Genomic DNA, 17,315 nt, shown 5'->3' with positions numbered 1-17,315 from the left:
ACACACTTCTAAATCATTTTGTGTATAAACCATCAGTGCAAATAATGGATTCAAGGTTTTCCTGGTGGATATTTATTTTCCATCTGATCCGCCAGGTGCATTCATTGCCTCAGATATCAAAGCAAGGTAAGGCACAAGAGTGGGTTTAAATTCTAATTAAATCCTATTTAATGAATTAAAATCATGTCACTTGAAGTTGGAAAGTACATTGAAAAAAATGTTAGCCAAAATGTGCTTCATGTGGTAGCATCTAAGTGTGTTTGATTCAAATAAAAATAAATATATATATATATATATATATATATATATTATTTCACATCTCTGAATACACCTGAATACATTAGGTTATGCCAGCAAAACTATGTTAAGGGTTAGATCAAGATAATTGTTCTTATTTTGGTAACCAGTTTTTAACAGTGCAGTTTTGATGGTTAACCAACTTGTTATTATTTTCTTATTTCATTAATACTCACAAACTGTGCCTCCCATGTCATGAAGCTCTTTTGGGGGAATGCATCTTTCAAAGCATTTTTACTTAAATTGAGCTCAAGTGTAATTCCTCAATTTGGCAGTGCAATATTGCAGATATTGACTTGTGTAAGACAGACTGCTTGTTATGATCCTCATTTGGATAAAAGCATATGATAAATGACTAAATGTCCATGTAAAAGTCAATGCTATGTGTGTGAACAACAGATGATTCTAAAATGTACTATCAGATCTATATTTGTTTTGTAGCTCCATGTAAGGTTTTTTCCCCCTTTTTAGATCTTGCTCTTTTGGCTACAGATGAGAGCCCCAAATGTTTCACCAGGAATCTAGAAACCTTCACTTGTTTTTGGGAAGCACCTGTGGGAAAGTCATATTATTTTATCTACAGATTTCATGAGTAAGAGTGCTATGTATCACTTTCCTCTTCTATATATAGTGTGATGTGTCAATGTATTACTGCAAAGAGATTAGTGAGGTGTCTGTTAGCTTAAATATTTATGTCATATTCATTTACATAATTTCCACTTTGAGAATTTTTTTTTTTAAATATCCATTTATGAGATTAGGCTAAAGGAACCATTGTAATTGGAGAATGACAATTAGAACTGATGAATTGTATCAAATGATTTATTAAAAGAAATGTGACAGTTTTGCAGTATTTTTACTGTTTAAAGTGGGTTACACAACTTTGAATAAAGTTTGCTTGTGGTAGACAACTAGCAAGTTTTATCTAACACAGTCAATGCCAGACTACTAAAACAACACTACAACCAGGTGAAAGTGCTGGTACACAAGCTTACTGTTCAGCTGTAAATTGAATCATGTTTTTTTAAAGTAACACATCCCATACAGTAACACTCCTCCAAAAAAAGTATTTTGACACTTAAGCCTTAAACATAGAAATGCTATTGCATTCCATAACAAAATGTTAAAACCAAGTGGCATTTATTTAAAAGAAAGCTATCGCAAGCATACTTTAACAAAACAACGTTTATTTCGTAATATAAAGCAATATATATATATATATATATATACCGTTTAAAATTAAGAACTTTCTGGTTGAATTAGTGGTGCCTTTTCCTAAAATGTAATGAACAACCCCTCAAATTGAAAAATTGGAAAGAGGACATGTCCCCCTTGATGACTGTGGTGGTTACAGCCTTCCTTGAAACAAACACTTTTTTTATCAAACAGCTCAGAAGAAGAAAACAGGTGTAATGTGACACAACAGACTTTTGAGGAGGAGGAGGAGAAGAAGGTCTTACATATTTGCGCCTTCCCATCCAGTGATGTTTTTCTGTTCATCGAGACAGAGCTCAGGGTGGTAGACATGGACACCAACACCACTGTCTACAGCCGGAATGTCAGTGTGGAGGACCAGCGTAAGTGTTTGTTTACAGTATGAGAAGCATTTATTAACAGCAACAATTTACCATTTCAGCCTGTATAAAAAAAATTTATTAAAATGAAATCTTGCTGCTCATATCTTCCTCCAAGATATACTGTATCCTCCATCAAATATATCCCTTCATCCGACTGGTGAGGTGGGACAAATGTTAGTTGAATGGACTAATGTGGACAAAACAGAGTATGAAATTCTTTACAACTCCAAACACAAAAAAAGCACAATTAAAAGGGTGAGTTTGATGCATACCTTGAAATACTGTACTGTTCAGTATGAGTAGAATGTATATATATAAAACAGCTAATTTACTCAATGCAATGCCCTCGCACAACATTTGGCAGGTGACAGGACCTACCTATAAGCTCACCTCTCTGGCTGCAGGAGAGAACTGTACACTGCAGATGAGAGCTAGACCTGGTGGCAGTGCTTCAAATAGGCTTTGGAGTGAGTGGTCAAGTCCTGTAACAGCTATGGTGCCACAATCTGCAGGTAAGAGCAGAAAGAAATAGTTCCTCCTTATGTGGAACACAAAAGGAGATGTTTTAATGAACATTCCAGTCTGTTTCTTCAATGCAGTGTCAGTAAATAATGACTCACTTTAAAGCTTAGAAAAGACTCAAAAGTGCTACCTGTTCGTCAAACCTTAACAATTATACTTATAGAAGCTGGACAAAGGGACAATAATAGGCACACTCACCTTCTAGTCTCTGCCCAATTTTCAGATGAAATGGACTTGCGTTGCCGCACTCATGATCTGTATGATGTATTATGCAAATGGCGTGAAAAATTATTGGATGGTGGCAGATATAACCTACATTACAGGCAAACAAACAGGTATCATGTGTTTTATTATTATTATTATTATTATTATTATTATTATTATAGTCCTGTGTTACATCTCTCAATGTTATAGAAATGCTAGGCAAGCAGTTTAATTCAGTTCCTACTGTCCTTGTTTGGTTTTTCAGAAGTTTATGGAGCAGTTGGAAGTTGTGTTCCAAAGTCAACGACTCTGTGAATCAGTGTGTCCTGTATGGGGAGGAGTCCACTGTCTTTCAGGTTTATCTCAGCACTGGCAAGGAACCATTCAGTCGAACATTTTACATGAAGACTTTCAGTATGAACAGCAGCAGTGAGTGTAAAAGCCATGTATAATACATAAGGCATCATCCAAATCATTGCTATTTGATCTCTGTGCAATATTCTAAATTTAACATGTTTTTTTGGGCACGGTTCCATGTATCATTATCAATGCTGAGCAAGCGAGTAGCAGCCAGGGGGGACGTGGGGGACCGAGTACAAATAGTGGATTTGTATACAGTATTCTTTGCGTTTTGTTACTTTGGGCTGATTGAGCAACCATCCAGCCAATCACAAGTGAGTTTCATGAGATGAGACAACCCTAATGTAATAGGCCATTAGTCAGACAATTAATTTCCATTCATAGGCCATTCATTTCTACAAAGTTGCTTTCAACAATGCTCATTTATCCATGTTTTTTATCGTCATTGATGTTGACCTAAATTAATAATCTAGAGATGAAAATTATTAATTGGTATATTGGCAGCATTACGTGAAATGCACTGCAGAAAACCAAAACAAAGGACAATCCTTCTTTTAAGCAGTTTGTAAGTTTATATCAGTGCATAAGTCTTCATTAAGTTATGCTTTTTACATTATGTTTGTGAGTTAATAGTTTGATACTTTTTGCCAATTTTAGCAAATTTCTAGATTTGTGATTAATATCACCTCCTGTTTTTTAACTCTATGTTGGTGTGCAGTTGACAAACTGTTAGAAAAAAAGATAGATCTGCTAGAAGATCGATTTTTATGCATGTCTACATAAAAAACTTTCTAGAGATCATTTTCCAACAGAAAGTGTGGGTGCGATTGCAAAGCTTGAAGTCAATGACACTGTTTTGAATTCCTTCCGAATTTGTCATACACCCTACTCCTGGTGAACAAGGTTTGAAATGAACACCCGACAAATGCAGATTTTTCATGCAGAGTATTTTGCTTACGTACCAGCCTCTGTGGAGGGCAACCTGTAAGACTTCTTGGAGTGATATGTTTCAAGAAATTAGACACAAAGACACACGTTCGACGAAACGTGATTATATTTTGAAGAACAGGTGAAAGAAAAGCCGCCAATGCGCATCTGATTTGATATGCGTGCACGGTGAGCTCTGCTATTCACGAGCGCAATGAAAGTGCTACTCCTAGACAGCACATGCATAGAGTTCTGGGCCTATTGATAACTATTGATCTTAGCTGTTAAGAGAATTTTCTACGAGCGACTTTAAGAACGTTCGTTATTTTTTATGTGCACCTAGGGTGTGATATAGCATCCGCCACCCGCAAAATGCAACAAGGCTCAATCCAGATCGAGCTCCTCCTCTAAATGCATTTCAATGCGCGAGTAATTTTGCTCACCTACCCGCAACTGGTGGGTGATCTAAGGAAAAATGTATTTATTTATTTTGACATGTTTTTTATGAACATCTCAATCATCCGAACAAACCGGTTCACTAAAATGATTCAGACTTTCTTTTGAATGCGTTTGATTCCCCTCCATGCATAGTGTGCTTATAATCAAGGGTGCACATGTATGAACATGTCATGAAAATATCCCCATTGTACAATGGTACCTTTCTCAAATCGCTTGAAATTATTCAAATTCTGGGACATTTTGCATTTTATAGCCCTATTATTCTTCAGAGGATTATTATTAGGGTCCAAGCTCTGTAAGTATGGAGGTCTTATTGTTCTTCTAAGGATTATTATTGTTAGGGCCCAAACACTGAAAGTGAGGGGGGGGTGCAGGAAAATGGGCACGTTTTTCTGTAGTACCCCCTTTTTCATCTAAAGTAATTAATCAGGAAGTAAGACACTTTTAACAAATGTTAACACATGGGCGTGACAGGGGAGCTCTGTAGTGCCACCCTTTGAAAAAAGTGGTGGGGTCACCAAACTTGCTACATATATTGTACTCACCGAGCCAGAAAACTTTCACAGTCATTAGCTCCACCCCACAGGAAGTCGGCTATTTTGAATTTTTTGAAATTTGCTGGCCCTGAATTTTGAACTCCTCCTCCTAGGGGATTCATGTGACTGGCCCCAAATATGAGCAACATCATGCCAAGACATTTAAGATGTTAAATTAGAAACAGATTTTAATATTGAACGGTGTTGAATGGGAAACAGGAATTGTCTTATATCTTCTGTGTGCATTGTGCAATTTAGATCAAAATTGAGCTGTATGTTTGGTCTTGGGGGCTGATCACATGGATGTGGCTATTGTGGGTCACTGTCATATCACCATCTACTAGCAGCAGGAAGTCTGGCACTCATAACAGACTTTGAAATAGCCCTCTTATGTTGACCTGAATTGCTTCCAAATTGATTACAATAATGTCAAAAGAATGATGTAAAATTATGAAGGGATTCTTGATATCTTAAATACTGTTGCCATGGCAATGGACTAAATTTTATCATTCCTTTCTTCATATACATGTATGGTTTTGAGGCACTTGGCATGCTTAAAATGTTATGTAATTTGACACACACATCAGAGTTTTTGGCCATTAGGCCTGGGCAAAAGTTAACAAATGGGTGAGGAGAGGGGACTTTATAGCACCACCTTTTGACAAAAGGTCACCAAACTTAGTACACATATTGTTCTCATCAAGCTGGACAAGTTTAAAAAAGCAATCATTAGCTCCACCCAACATTCCTGTTATGTGACTATTTTGAAATAGTCCCCTTACATTTACCCAAATCTCTTAAAAATTGTTAACAATAATGTCAAGACACCACCGATGTAAAATTATGAAGGGATTCTTGATATCTTGAAGTGTTGTCATGGCAACGGATCAAATTCAATGATGATATCTGTATTCTGTATTCGAGTGTATTTTACAAACTCAGCCATTTGTTTAATAACATTTATGACATGAATGTGGCTATGGTGGGTCACGGTCATAGGGCCTCCAGCTGGCAACAATAGATGTTCAAGGTATTCCAAAACCTTCCATAATTACACATTTATTTAATTTACCACACACAATGTTCTTAACCATTAGGTATGAGCAGAAGGTAAGACATGGTGTCTTGTTTACTTGACCAAATGCATATGACCAAAAGGTTTTCCAAAAGGCACCAGGTGGAAATGGAGCCATGGTGCTTGGGCCCGTCTTCGCTGCTTGCAACTATATTATTAATTACTTTTCTAGAAACTGTAATCAAATTATTTTACCAATTACTTAATTGAAAAAGTAATCACATTACTAATTATTTTAATTTTAAGTTACTTTAAAACAATTCAAAGTAATGTCTATATTTCCTCCTTTTTCAGTGATGTCATTCACTCAGCATGTCTCATTAGTGATTCTCCAGCTGACACATGTATTAAGATATTAACAAAATTCATGTTTTTAATGTATTCAACATAAATATTATAATTTTAGAAATAAGTGTCTCCCTAGTAATGTACTTAAGAGTTATTACATTCATTTAATGTCAGTAATTGTAATCTGATTACAAGAATTTAAAATGTAATGTGTTACACAGTTAGATTACAGAAATTACCAATTTGAAAATGATAATCAAATTACACCTAACACTGTTCATGATAATATCATGGCATTGTTTGATATACGTTGAAGTGCCATGTGAATACCATTGTTGTCCATGAATGTGATGTCTGCACAGTGCTTTTTGAAAAGGTTATTATTCAAATAGTGCACATTATACATTAAAAATTGGAATGTTTGTTACTAATTCTTCCTGAATGAGAGTGACAGCCAAAGGCCAGAAGTCTTTTTTTTTCCTCTCACTTTCTTTTTTCATCAGTCCAAACAGAGCCTCCAAGAGGGCTGCAGGAACAGACAGAAGCCAGGAGGCTCTGTTTAAGCTGGGATCCACCTCTTTTGATGATCTCTCAGTATCTAATGTACCAAGTCCAATATCAGCTCCAAGGAGAAAATGAGTGGAAGGTGAGATTAGATAACGTGAAATTAACAATTTAAAAAATACTGATAGATACTGATGGTTGATAGATGATAGTATGGCAGGTATTTATCTGCTTTCTGCTCGGAATCAGTTGTGTGATAAACAATTGCATGTAGCTTTCAAATATTATCCTATGGTAGCTTTTCACAGTACCCAGTTCCAAGAGTAGCACTTGTCTGGATGTGCAACTGGCAGGCCAATACAGCATCCAGGTCAGAGCACAACCTGATGGATCAATCTACAGTGGATACTGGAGTGACTGGTCAAAACCACTCACTGCCCACTTACCTTCAGGCAAAGGTAGACAAACTTTTGGATAGTATGTAATGATCAATGCACAATACAATGCATCTCTAAAGCCCTGGGCAATGTTGAATAATAATTCCTGCTTTAACACAGAATGGATCTTTATTGTCTGCATACCAGTAGCTTTACTGATCATTGCCTTAGCAATCAGATTTTTCTTCTCTAGATACTTCAGGTAATTCAGTCTAAATCACTCTAATGCTCTACACTTCAGAGCTATGCTCTAAAATGTGTACAAAATGTAACTATAAATGAATATAAACCTATGTACCCTACTTTCACTCCATTAGTAAGGTCAAGAAGTCTCTGTGGCCATCAGTCCCAAACCTAAACAAGGTGCTGGAGAGTTTTCTGGCAGATATCAGCAGATCAAACTGGGTAATTCATATGACCTTTGAAAAGCAATATCACATGAGCAAGCATGTTTTCTGTACTGAATACAACAGCACAATTTTAAATGTGATATTGCTTTTATACAACAGTTCTTAAAGGGATAGTTCACCCAAAAAATAAAATTCTCATGATTTACTCACCATAATGCCATCCCAGATGTGTATGACTTTCATCAGCAGAACACAAATTAAGATATTTTAAAGAATATTTCAGCTCAGTAGCTCCTCACAATGTAAGTGTAACAGATACTCAGACCCGATGGTTGTGTTGAACACGGAGGTGTAGTTTGAGTGAATAAAGGGTATGCAGGTAAACCTGAGTGAAGACTGCAGTGCAATGGAGAGGAGAACATGGGAACTTGACGAAGGCACGATGGAGCTAGGAGCTTGAACACACTGGAGCGATGGAGAGGAGAACTTGGGAGATCGTTGCTGGAACGTAGGAGCGAGGAGCTTGGAATGTAGACAAAGTAACGTCTTGAAGTTGACGCAAGTAAGTGAGTCTGTAATCGACATTGAGACCAGACAAAGAGTGACAGGAGAGTAGGGCTTATGAGGTGGAGCTGATGGATGAGGAAACGAGATTCAGGTGCAGGTGATTAGTACTCGGGAGAGAGAGATCGTGGAGTGTAAGTGCTGGGAGTGTCAGGAGGAACTGTGACAGTAAGTGAAAGTTTTCAAAAATTTGAGAGAGCATAAAAGTAATCAACATGACTCCAGTTGTTACATCCATGTGTTCATACATGGTATGGTAGGTGTGGGTGAGAAAAAGATAAATATTTAATATTGTTTTGTCATAAATGCACCTCTCTGCCCATTACGGGGCGATATGCAAGAAGGATTTGAATCCCAAAAACAGAAAAAAGAGATTGAGAAAATGAATGTGAAGTGGAAACTGACTTTAGGAGAATTTATCGTATAAAAAGGACTTACATGCAACTATTGATCTGTTTCTCACACACAAATCGCTTCAGAATATATTGATTGAGTCGTCTGGAGTACTTTTATTTTGCCCTTATGTGCAAGACCGGATTTACCATTGGGCTAGACTGGAGTCCAGCCCATGGGCGCACCCAGTACAGCCTTTACTGAGTCTGTCCTGTGTACATCTACAACTGTCTGGTTTGGTTCAGGCACCAAATCAGACAGAAAGAAACTACAATTCTGAGAGAATTTGTTGGTGCCACCCCTGCCTACCCTCCAATACCTGTATGTCTCCAGAGTGAGGAAACATGCAGGTAGAATCACTCTGGACCCCACACACCCTGCACAAGAACGTTTTTTACCCTTAGGCCATTTACCACATAAATAATTAAACTGTCTTCAGGACTCCCATAGTGCATTAATGTATAAATATGTCATGTACATATGTAAATTTACTCATATTTAATTCAACAGATATACATACCCCTACCTTGCACATATATTACCACTTGCACATTTGCACATGCCATTCTTTGTTATATGTTAAATTTGTATTTATTTTTATTTTTTTTGTATGTCAATATATACTCTTACCTTGTTTTATATTCTGTCTCTCACTGTTTCTCCTATCACCAAGAAAAATTCCTTGTGTATGTGAGCACACTTGGCAATAAAGCTCATTCTGATTTTGATTCAGATAACAACAATATCTAACAAATATCCCAATGCCAATTGTGACAATCATTAACTACTTTCCATCCAAGGGGTTTTTTGTGTCAAAAAGTGTAGCGCATCATAATGTTGATGCGCCATTTTTATCGATAAAAGGCCATATGAATGGAAACAAGCAGAAGTCGGCAAGTTTCGTAAACTTTTTTTATTACGCATTTTCACTTTGTCGATAACAAAACTGCGTGAAAAATGGATGGAAACTTGACGACCGATGATCAACAATATCAGGACATGCCAAAACATTGGTTTTGGGAAGACGCCAAATACAAATACACAGTATTAATCAGTAGCTAAGTCTGTGAAACAAGCATCCGCCACCTGATAAATATGACAAGGATGAACCCAGCACCTTATTCGTAAGATCCTCATCCAAATAAGGGTATTTTATGCACCGGTAAACTTGTTGTTCCACCCGCAACTGTGGTGGGCAACCTGTAAGAAGTCTCGGAGTGATATATGACAAAAAACGCTGTTCGTCACAAACACACGCACTTGAAGAAACACAAGTTATTATATTTTTAAGAACTGATGAAAGAAAAGCCGTCAATGCCCTTGTCTGACTGTTTCAGAGGCGTGCAGTGGGAGCATGACTCGTGAAACATGTTTATGTAAACTCTCTCATTCGTCAAAACAGTTTTCAAGAATAATGTTGTCTATGAGAATTCTGCAAGTGATCTCCGATCATTGTGACTTTTGTGTGCTGTTCACTTTATTTCCACGGAGCAGTTCGCGCTTATGATTTGTGAAGGCAACTCTGCAGGTTCGCTAATAATATTGACGAAAGTCAAGTCATTTTTTTTGTGCATTTCAAAACACATTGTTTCAAAGCAGCTTTACAGGAAATCATGCATTAACAAAAACAAAAAATGAAACAGAAATATCTATAATGTCTTACAGTCAGTACCGCCGCTCCCTACACTCATACTACATGGTCTGCGTAGGGCACCAACTCCCTAGGGGGACAACATCTTAACCTAGGAGGTCCATAAAGTCCACCGACTGCCCTTACTCGCGTGTTATACGTTATTCAAGGACCTGAAAGCAGTTGCGGGAACACAAACGATCGTATCATGTATTGGTCGCATTATTTTGAGAACACAATGGTATTTATTGGGCTCACACCTAGGATATACGGGTATAAAGGCGGAGAAATGCATCTGTTTCATTCAGGAGGAGCCGGAAGTGGTCCGGCCACAACAGTGGCTCGGCTCAGCGACATTGCCGGGAGGACACAACGTCTCGTTCCCTCCATCAGGAAACGGAGGTTACATCCGTAACCTAGACGTTCCCTGTCTGTCGCTCACTTCGACATTGTGTCGAAGAAGCGACACTAGGGGTCCAATTTAAATCACGCCATGTGCTGAGCTGTGTACGTGTACTGGTGACACAGGAGCGGGCAGGTACTTGACGTGCCAAAATGACCAGCTGTATCAGACTGCATGTACCCTTCCCCAATGCTCCATAAAGTCGTCGGAAACCCTTATAGTTATCCTAGACAGGGGAACAAGGCGACGCTTGCCAACATGGGAACGGGCCGAGCCTAGCCGGGCCTCTTTTCTCTCTATGTTTCTCACATAGAGCAAAACGGCTGGGGCCCTTACACGCATCGTGGGAAGGGGGTCTTACCCATTTTACTATTCTTTCAGGGGGAAAAGAACCTGCAGAGACCACACCCACCCAGAGAGGGGGAGGTAAAAGTGGCGAAATACACCACATGGGCTTTTATGTCACATGTGGGAAGTGGCGCGGTGGTAGATCCCGCCTCTTCGGAGGGAGGAGTTGCTACAGACACGGCGACCGGGGGGCAGCGGGAACTGTCCAAGGGAGACGCGGGTCCACTCGTAAGGAGACCGTACTGTGGAAAATACACACAGGTGGATTGTCCACGTAGGAGCCCTAACCTGCGGAGCACCTATTCCAGTACAGGGTAGATTTGAGTTCCCGCAGTGGATTGGGTCGGTGAATTCCTCCACCGAATTGCGGACCCACAGGGCTAGGGAGGCGTCATCCAGGGAGCCGAGTGAGTGGGCTCTCCTGGGACAAAAAGCGCACAGTATTACTGAGGGAAAAGGAGCTAGGTGCAAGCGATTCACCTGGTCAATCCATCAGCGTGTTACGGAGTTCTACCGGCTCGGACCTGAGAAAACACGGGACGAGACTGACTCTACCCTGAGACTGTAGAATCTCGCAAAGGTATTAGGTGTTGCCCAACCCGCTGCTTTGCATATGTCTGCCAGGGAGGTGCCTCTGGCCACTGCCCATGAGGACACAACACCTCGCCTCGCCCAACACTTCGCCTCTGGCAAGAAAGGGACCGGAGGGGTGTGGCTATGAGCGGCGCGCAGACCCCAGGTACCAATCATCCAGCCGCAACGGCTGTGGGGAGGACGGAGGGTTCCAGTCCAACCCCACGCTGGCGGCGGCCCGGGCAAGCATGTCAGACATCTGGGCGTCAGCCTCAGCCTGGGCGTGCTGGCCCGAAGGTGGCAGCCCTGATGAGTCCTCCGCGACAGATGCCGGACCGCTCTCCGATGCAGTGGCGAGCTCATCCAGCTCGGGGGGCTCAAGAGGATAGGCAGGCTGGCTGTGAGGCGAGCCGCTGTTGCCTCGAGCCTGGAAGGAAGTCAACGGGGTTTTGCGGGGACATACCCGGCCCTCTGAAGCGGAGAGCACTCTACTGCATCCAGGAACTACACAGGGGCAGAAGGGTATCTTTATAAAGACGTGTCCTGAAAAGGACGTTCAACGCCGCTGTGTATTGCTCTTTTAGAGAGAATTACTCTTTTAGAGAAAATCACTCTTTATACAACACTCTTTTTTAGTATTGCGCTGTCGAAGTGCCCAGGGGCAAACTGCACTGCACTAGCGTTGCTTCGACACAACGTCGAAGTGAGTTACAGACGGTGAACTGGTGTTTTCTATTTGTTAATGGACAGACTGAGGTAATGAATTTTATTTTATATTTCAGTAATTAGGCCTATTATTATAATTATCTTTACATATAGGCCTAATTGTCTTTAGTTCTTAATTTGTATTAGTTGTAGATGTGAAATGTTAAATTCTCGTGTTCAAGATCTACCTATGGGAAGGGCTTTCTCACCTGACTTCTGCAGAAGCATCCAATTGCACCAAGTCTAGCTTGACAGACAGGAGTGCATGTCCAATGCTGCTGAAAGTCCCACCCTTACCTGAGGGCATAAAAGGACCTGTACGTCCTTGCATCTCAGGCTAACCGCCTGTTATTTGGTGGATTATTACTCAAGATTTTTTCTGTAACATCCCAAACCCTAATCATCTGCTTGCGCCCGGTAACCTGCAGTCACGAGCATGACCTGCTGCTTGCGCAGCACTTATCGCAGCAAGAGAATCCCATGCTTTCTGCGTTGTGTGCATGGGATTCAAACACATTGAAAATTGCAGCCAATGTATGTAAGCTGTTTGTATGTCCTTGCTAAGGAAACTCCTGCACCATAGGCTCTAAGTAGCTGCTACCCATGGCAGCGAACTCAAGCATGACAACTCCATCTCCCTGTGAGTGTAAAGGACAATTGGGGAGTTGTCCATATCTTCCCAAAGGTGGATCTCGAACACAAGATGATGAAAGAGAACGATAGGTTACCTATTCTGTAAACCCAGTTATCTGAAACATCGAGTGGAGAGATCCACCAAGCTTTCCCCGCTTGCTTCACATGAAGTGAATATGCTCACTGAGTAAAGTAGCATGAACAGGTCCTTTTTTTGCCATCAGGTAAGGGTGGGCCTTACAGCGGCAGAGCTGTATTCTGGCAGAGGTCAGATGCATATGCCCTTCCCATTGTTGGATCTCTCCACTCATTGTTTCAGACAACGGGGGTTACAGAATAGGTAACCTATCGTTATGTGAGATTTTTGGATCACTTTGTTATTTTAATTACTTTTTACGTTTCGTTTAAAGTGCAATTTGAATTTAGAAATATATTTTCTTCAAGTTTTTGGAGTTTCAATCAATTCATTTTATTTTTAAAGCAAAATCAATAAAGCACAAATATGTTTGTAGTTTACAAGAGCTGTCTCAGAGATTGCAGAGATATCTCACAGCACTTATTTCATTAATATCTTTCAGGGAGTAGGACAATTTTTTGCATACCTTTCCATAAAAAAATTATAATTGCTTACAGCACCTTTGAGTGCTATTGAGATAACAATTCTGTTGGGAAATATGCCATAGAGATAGCTGCTTATGTGCTACTGGAAAACCAGACTGATTTTTTTATTTATTTTCCTGATTATAATAAAGATGTATGCCATTCCATTTATGCATGTAGACCTACATTTAATAATATAGTTTGTTGCGGGAGATGAAAAACCTAGAGTGGAATTTAAGCAGAGTGATTACAGAATGTTTTTGATGTCACTCACATACTGTATAATGCTTCTGTTCTCTGTGTTTGTAGCTAGAGCCTGAAGCACATTTATGGTGCTCTCTATATCATATATTTTTCTTTCCGAAATGGTAGCACAAGTCCGGCCCTGCTTATGTGGATTTTAGAGCTTCAAAATTTTGGAACCCATTCGCTTACATTGTATCGACCTACAGAGCTGAGATATTCTTCTAAAAATCTTCAATTGTATTCAGCAAAAGCAAGGAACTCATACACATCTGGGATGGCATGAGAGTAAATGATGAGAGAATTTTCATTTGTGGGTGAACTAACCCTTTAAAACATGTTACTATTGACATAAAACACATTAGATAGTGATTTTAACTACTTTTGCTGCGCTAACAAAAATTGCTTCAAATGAAGACAAAGAAGGATCAAGATCAACCATTCAATGTTGCTAATTATTACATGGCTCTTTAGAATACTCAATCCTAATTGGTCAATCACACCATCCAGTGGTCTGATATTTCTGAATAATTTCCTCATATCTGGGGATAAAGTGATTTTTCACTGGACATCTGGTATTGTGAGTTTTTCCTTCTCATATCACTTTGCAATCTTTACAAGTAAAATAGTTGTACTAAATAATTTAAACTCCAATCATTATTTCATGATCATTTATTTATTGATTTACACTCACCTAAAGGATTATTAGGAACACCATACTAATACTGTGTTTGACCCCCTTTCGCCTTCAGAACTGCCTTAATTCTACGTGGCATTGATTCAACAAGGTGCTGAAAGCATTCTTTAGAAATGTTGGCCCATATTGATAGGATAGCATCTTGCAGTTGATGGAGATTTGTGGGATGCACATCCAGGGCACGAAGCTCCCGTTCCACCACATCCCAAAGATGCTCTATTGGGTTGAGATCTGGTGACTGTGGGGGCCATTTTAGTACAGTGAACTCATTGTCATGTTCAAGAAACCAATTTGAAATGATTCGAGCTTTGTGACATGGTGCATTATCCTGCTGGAAGTAGCCATCAGAGGATGGATACATGGTGGCCATAAAGGAATGGACATGGTCAGAAACAATGCTCAGGTAGGCCGTGGCATTTAAACAATGCCCAATTGGCACTAAGGGGCCTAAAGTGTGCCAAGAAAACATCCCCCACACTATTACACCACCACCACCAGCCTGCACAGTGGTAACAAGGCATGATGGATCCATGTTCTCATTCTGTTTACGCCAAATTCTGACTCTACCATCTGAGTGTCTCAACAGAAATCGAGACTCATCAGACCAGGCAACATTTTTCCAGTCTTCAACTGTCCAATTTTGGTGAGCTCTTGCAAATTGTAGCCTCTTTTTCCTATTTGTAGTGGAGATTAGTGGTACCCGGTGGGGTCTTCTGCTGTTGTAGCCCATCCGCCTCAAGGTTGTGCGTGTTGTGGCTTCACAAATGCTTTGCTGCATACCTCGGTTGTAACGAGTAGTTATTTCAGGCAAAGTTGCTCTTCTATCAGCTTGAATCAGTCTGCCCATTCTCCTCTGACCTCTAGCATCAACAAGGCATTTTCGCCCACAGGACTGCCGCATACTGGATGTTTTTCCCTTTTCACACCATTCTTTGTAAACCCTAGAAATGGTTGTGCGTGACAATCCCAGTAACTGAGCAGGTTGTGAAATACTCAGACTGGCCCATCTGGCACCAACAACCATGCCACGCTCAAAATTGCTTAAATCACCTTTCTTTCCCATTCTGACATTCAGTTTGGAGTTCAGGAGATTGTCTTGACCAGGACCACACCCCTAATTGCATTGAAGCAACTGCCATGTGATTGGTTGATTAGATAATTGCATTAATGAGAAATTGAACAGGTGTTCCTAATAATCCTTTAGGTGAGTGTATATGGCAAGTAGTCTTGTAAGAAGTGGGATAATGAGCAGTCAGATTTAACACTAAAATGGTAACACTAACAGAACTCAAACCAGAAGTGGAGTTCAGCTGGTTCTGGAAACTTAGCGGTCTCTTTCTTCTCACATAATATCATAATTTTAACTCAAATCAATATTTAATGTTGTTTAATAATTTATTTAGCATGTAGCCACAATAAGATGGATGATTTAGTCAGCTGGTCATAATCATAAAATAAACCTCTTCAGTGTCATACTTGATTTGCAACATGTTGGAATCCTGATCACCCTGACGGGGTTTATTTTGTGAAAATGATTGCCTGCCTGTAAATTACTCATTACATGATGCACATATGGTCTAAAACACCACAAACACAGACAACTGGATTAATTTAAACAGTAAATAGTCCCAGTGCTATTACCCTGAATAACAACAATCTTGCAATGTCACTTGTACGACAAGATTAGAGGACCAGAACTAACTTCAGAATTCATTAAAATAATTTAATGCTTCAAAACATGCTTTTGCCCTTTTCTCATGTAATTCTTTCAATTTTACTGTTGTTAATTCAGGAGCCAACCTTCATTGTCAAGCAATGCAATGATGATGCTGCCACATCAGTGTTGGAGATCCTGTCTGAAAGTAAGGCTGCAGTTACAGAAAAACCCTGTAAGGTGGCTACCTGTCTCTCTCAAACTGAACGAGGCATCCTGGCTGGTGAAAAGAATGAGGAAGATTTTGGGGAGGGTTTGGAGATTGCTCAAGGTTATGTCATTCTGAACACCAATGACATAATCCCATGCTTCACAGGGAATGACTATGTGTACAAGGATGTTAATTTATCTCACCTAGCCATCAAAAAAATATCCTCTTACCCCGATACCTTTTCTACCACCTTCCCAGAAAGCACCACCAATATTCTCAACCATTCCTATCTCGTTCTGGCAGAACAATCTGAGCTTCAAGAGTATAACTCAGCATGTTGCTATACAAACATACAGCTATAGTCATGAAGTTTTAATTTGTGATAAAGTCTTAAGCTTATTCACATTTAAACAATAAGAGATTTCAAAAGGACATTTGTTAAATGCAATGAATTTAGGAACATCAATAAAAGCAATCAATTTACTTTCATCATATGAATTATATGGGGAGGGGGGGCTGAAAACCTAACCACCCCCAATAATGAAAACAAACAAGCCCCCCAATATTTATTCCATGATCAATGTAAACATGTAAATACTTCACACTGCAAATCCCTAATTTTCAAGCCATATCTTCGCCCTTGCTTATGCACTTCCATATTCTCATGATGGGGACCAAGTAAATACAATTTGTATATTGCCGTATAAAGTAACCAATTTACTATGACCCTACTTCAGCAATTATGCTTGTATATTTGTAATATTTTGTTTGTAAGAATACTTAATCTTTTAATGAACATAACAAAAGAACCGAAATCTCAACTGGAGGCAATCAATTGCTTTATTGTGTGTGTACATAAAATATATATATATATAAAAAAAATGATTTTTGATGAAATTTATAGTACATTGTATGAAAATGTAAATGACAATCATTAAATAATAAACAGGAAATGTATGAGCATCTTGCTATCCCATAATAAAATGTATAAAATGGGTTTACAATAAAGCATTTTCTAGTGTAAATTCTTAAAGTGTGAAGACAGATCACCCTGACTTGAATAAGTACACATTCTGTTAGATGGAATATTCCATTACATACACACCTATACCATGAGTGCATAAT

At 39.4% G+C, this 17,315-nt stretch overlaps 1 protein-coding gene across 1 annotated transcript; it reads left to right on the top strand.

Annotated features, from left to right (window-relative positions):
- The first annotated feature begins 17 nt into the window (after positions 1–17).
- On the top strand, positions 18–17,176 carry LOC127653980 (thrombopoietin receptor-like). The gene is made up of 12 exons (XM_052140875.1): positions 18–126; positions 769–889; positions 1,687–1,874; positions 1,990–2,129; positions 2,239–2,386; positions 2,620–2,731; positions 2,866–3,029; positions 6,749–6,891; positions 7,048–7,207; positions 7,307–7,388; positions 7,504–7,591; positions 16,118–17,176. The coding sequence occupies exons 1-12, from the start codon at positions 45–47 to the stop codon at positions 16,550–16,552; spliced, it is 1,863 nt and encodes a 620-aa protein (XP_051996835.1). The 5' UTR covers positions 18–44; the 3' UTR covers positions 16,553–17,176.
- The last annotated feature ends 139 nt before the right edge of the window (positions 17,177–17,315 follow it).

Source organism: Xyrauchen texanus, chromosome 13 (assembly GCF_025860055.1).
Source record: "Xyrauchen texanus isolate HMW12.3.18 chromosome 13, RBS_HiC_50CHRs, whole genome shotgun sequence".
Lineage (NCBI taxonomy): Eukaryota > Metazoa > Chordata > Actinopteri > Cypriniformes > Catostomidae > Xyrauchen > Xyrauchen texanus.
The sequence above is the reverse complement of the archived record's forward strand: the minus strand, read 5'-3'. Positions and strand labels throughout refer to the sequence as shown.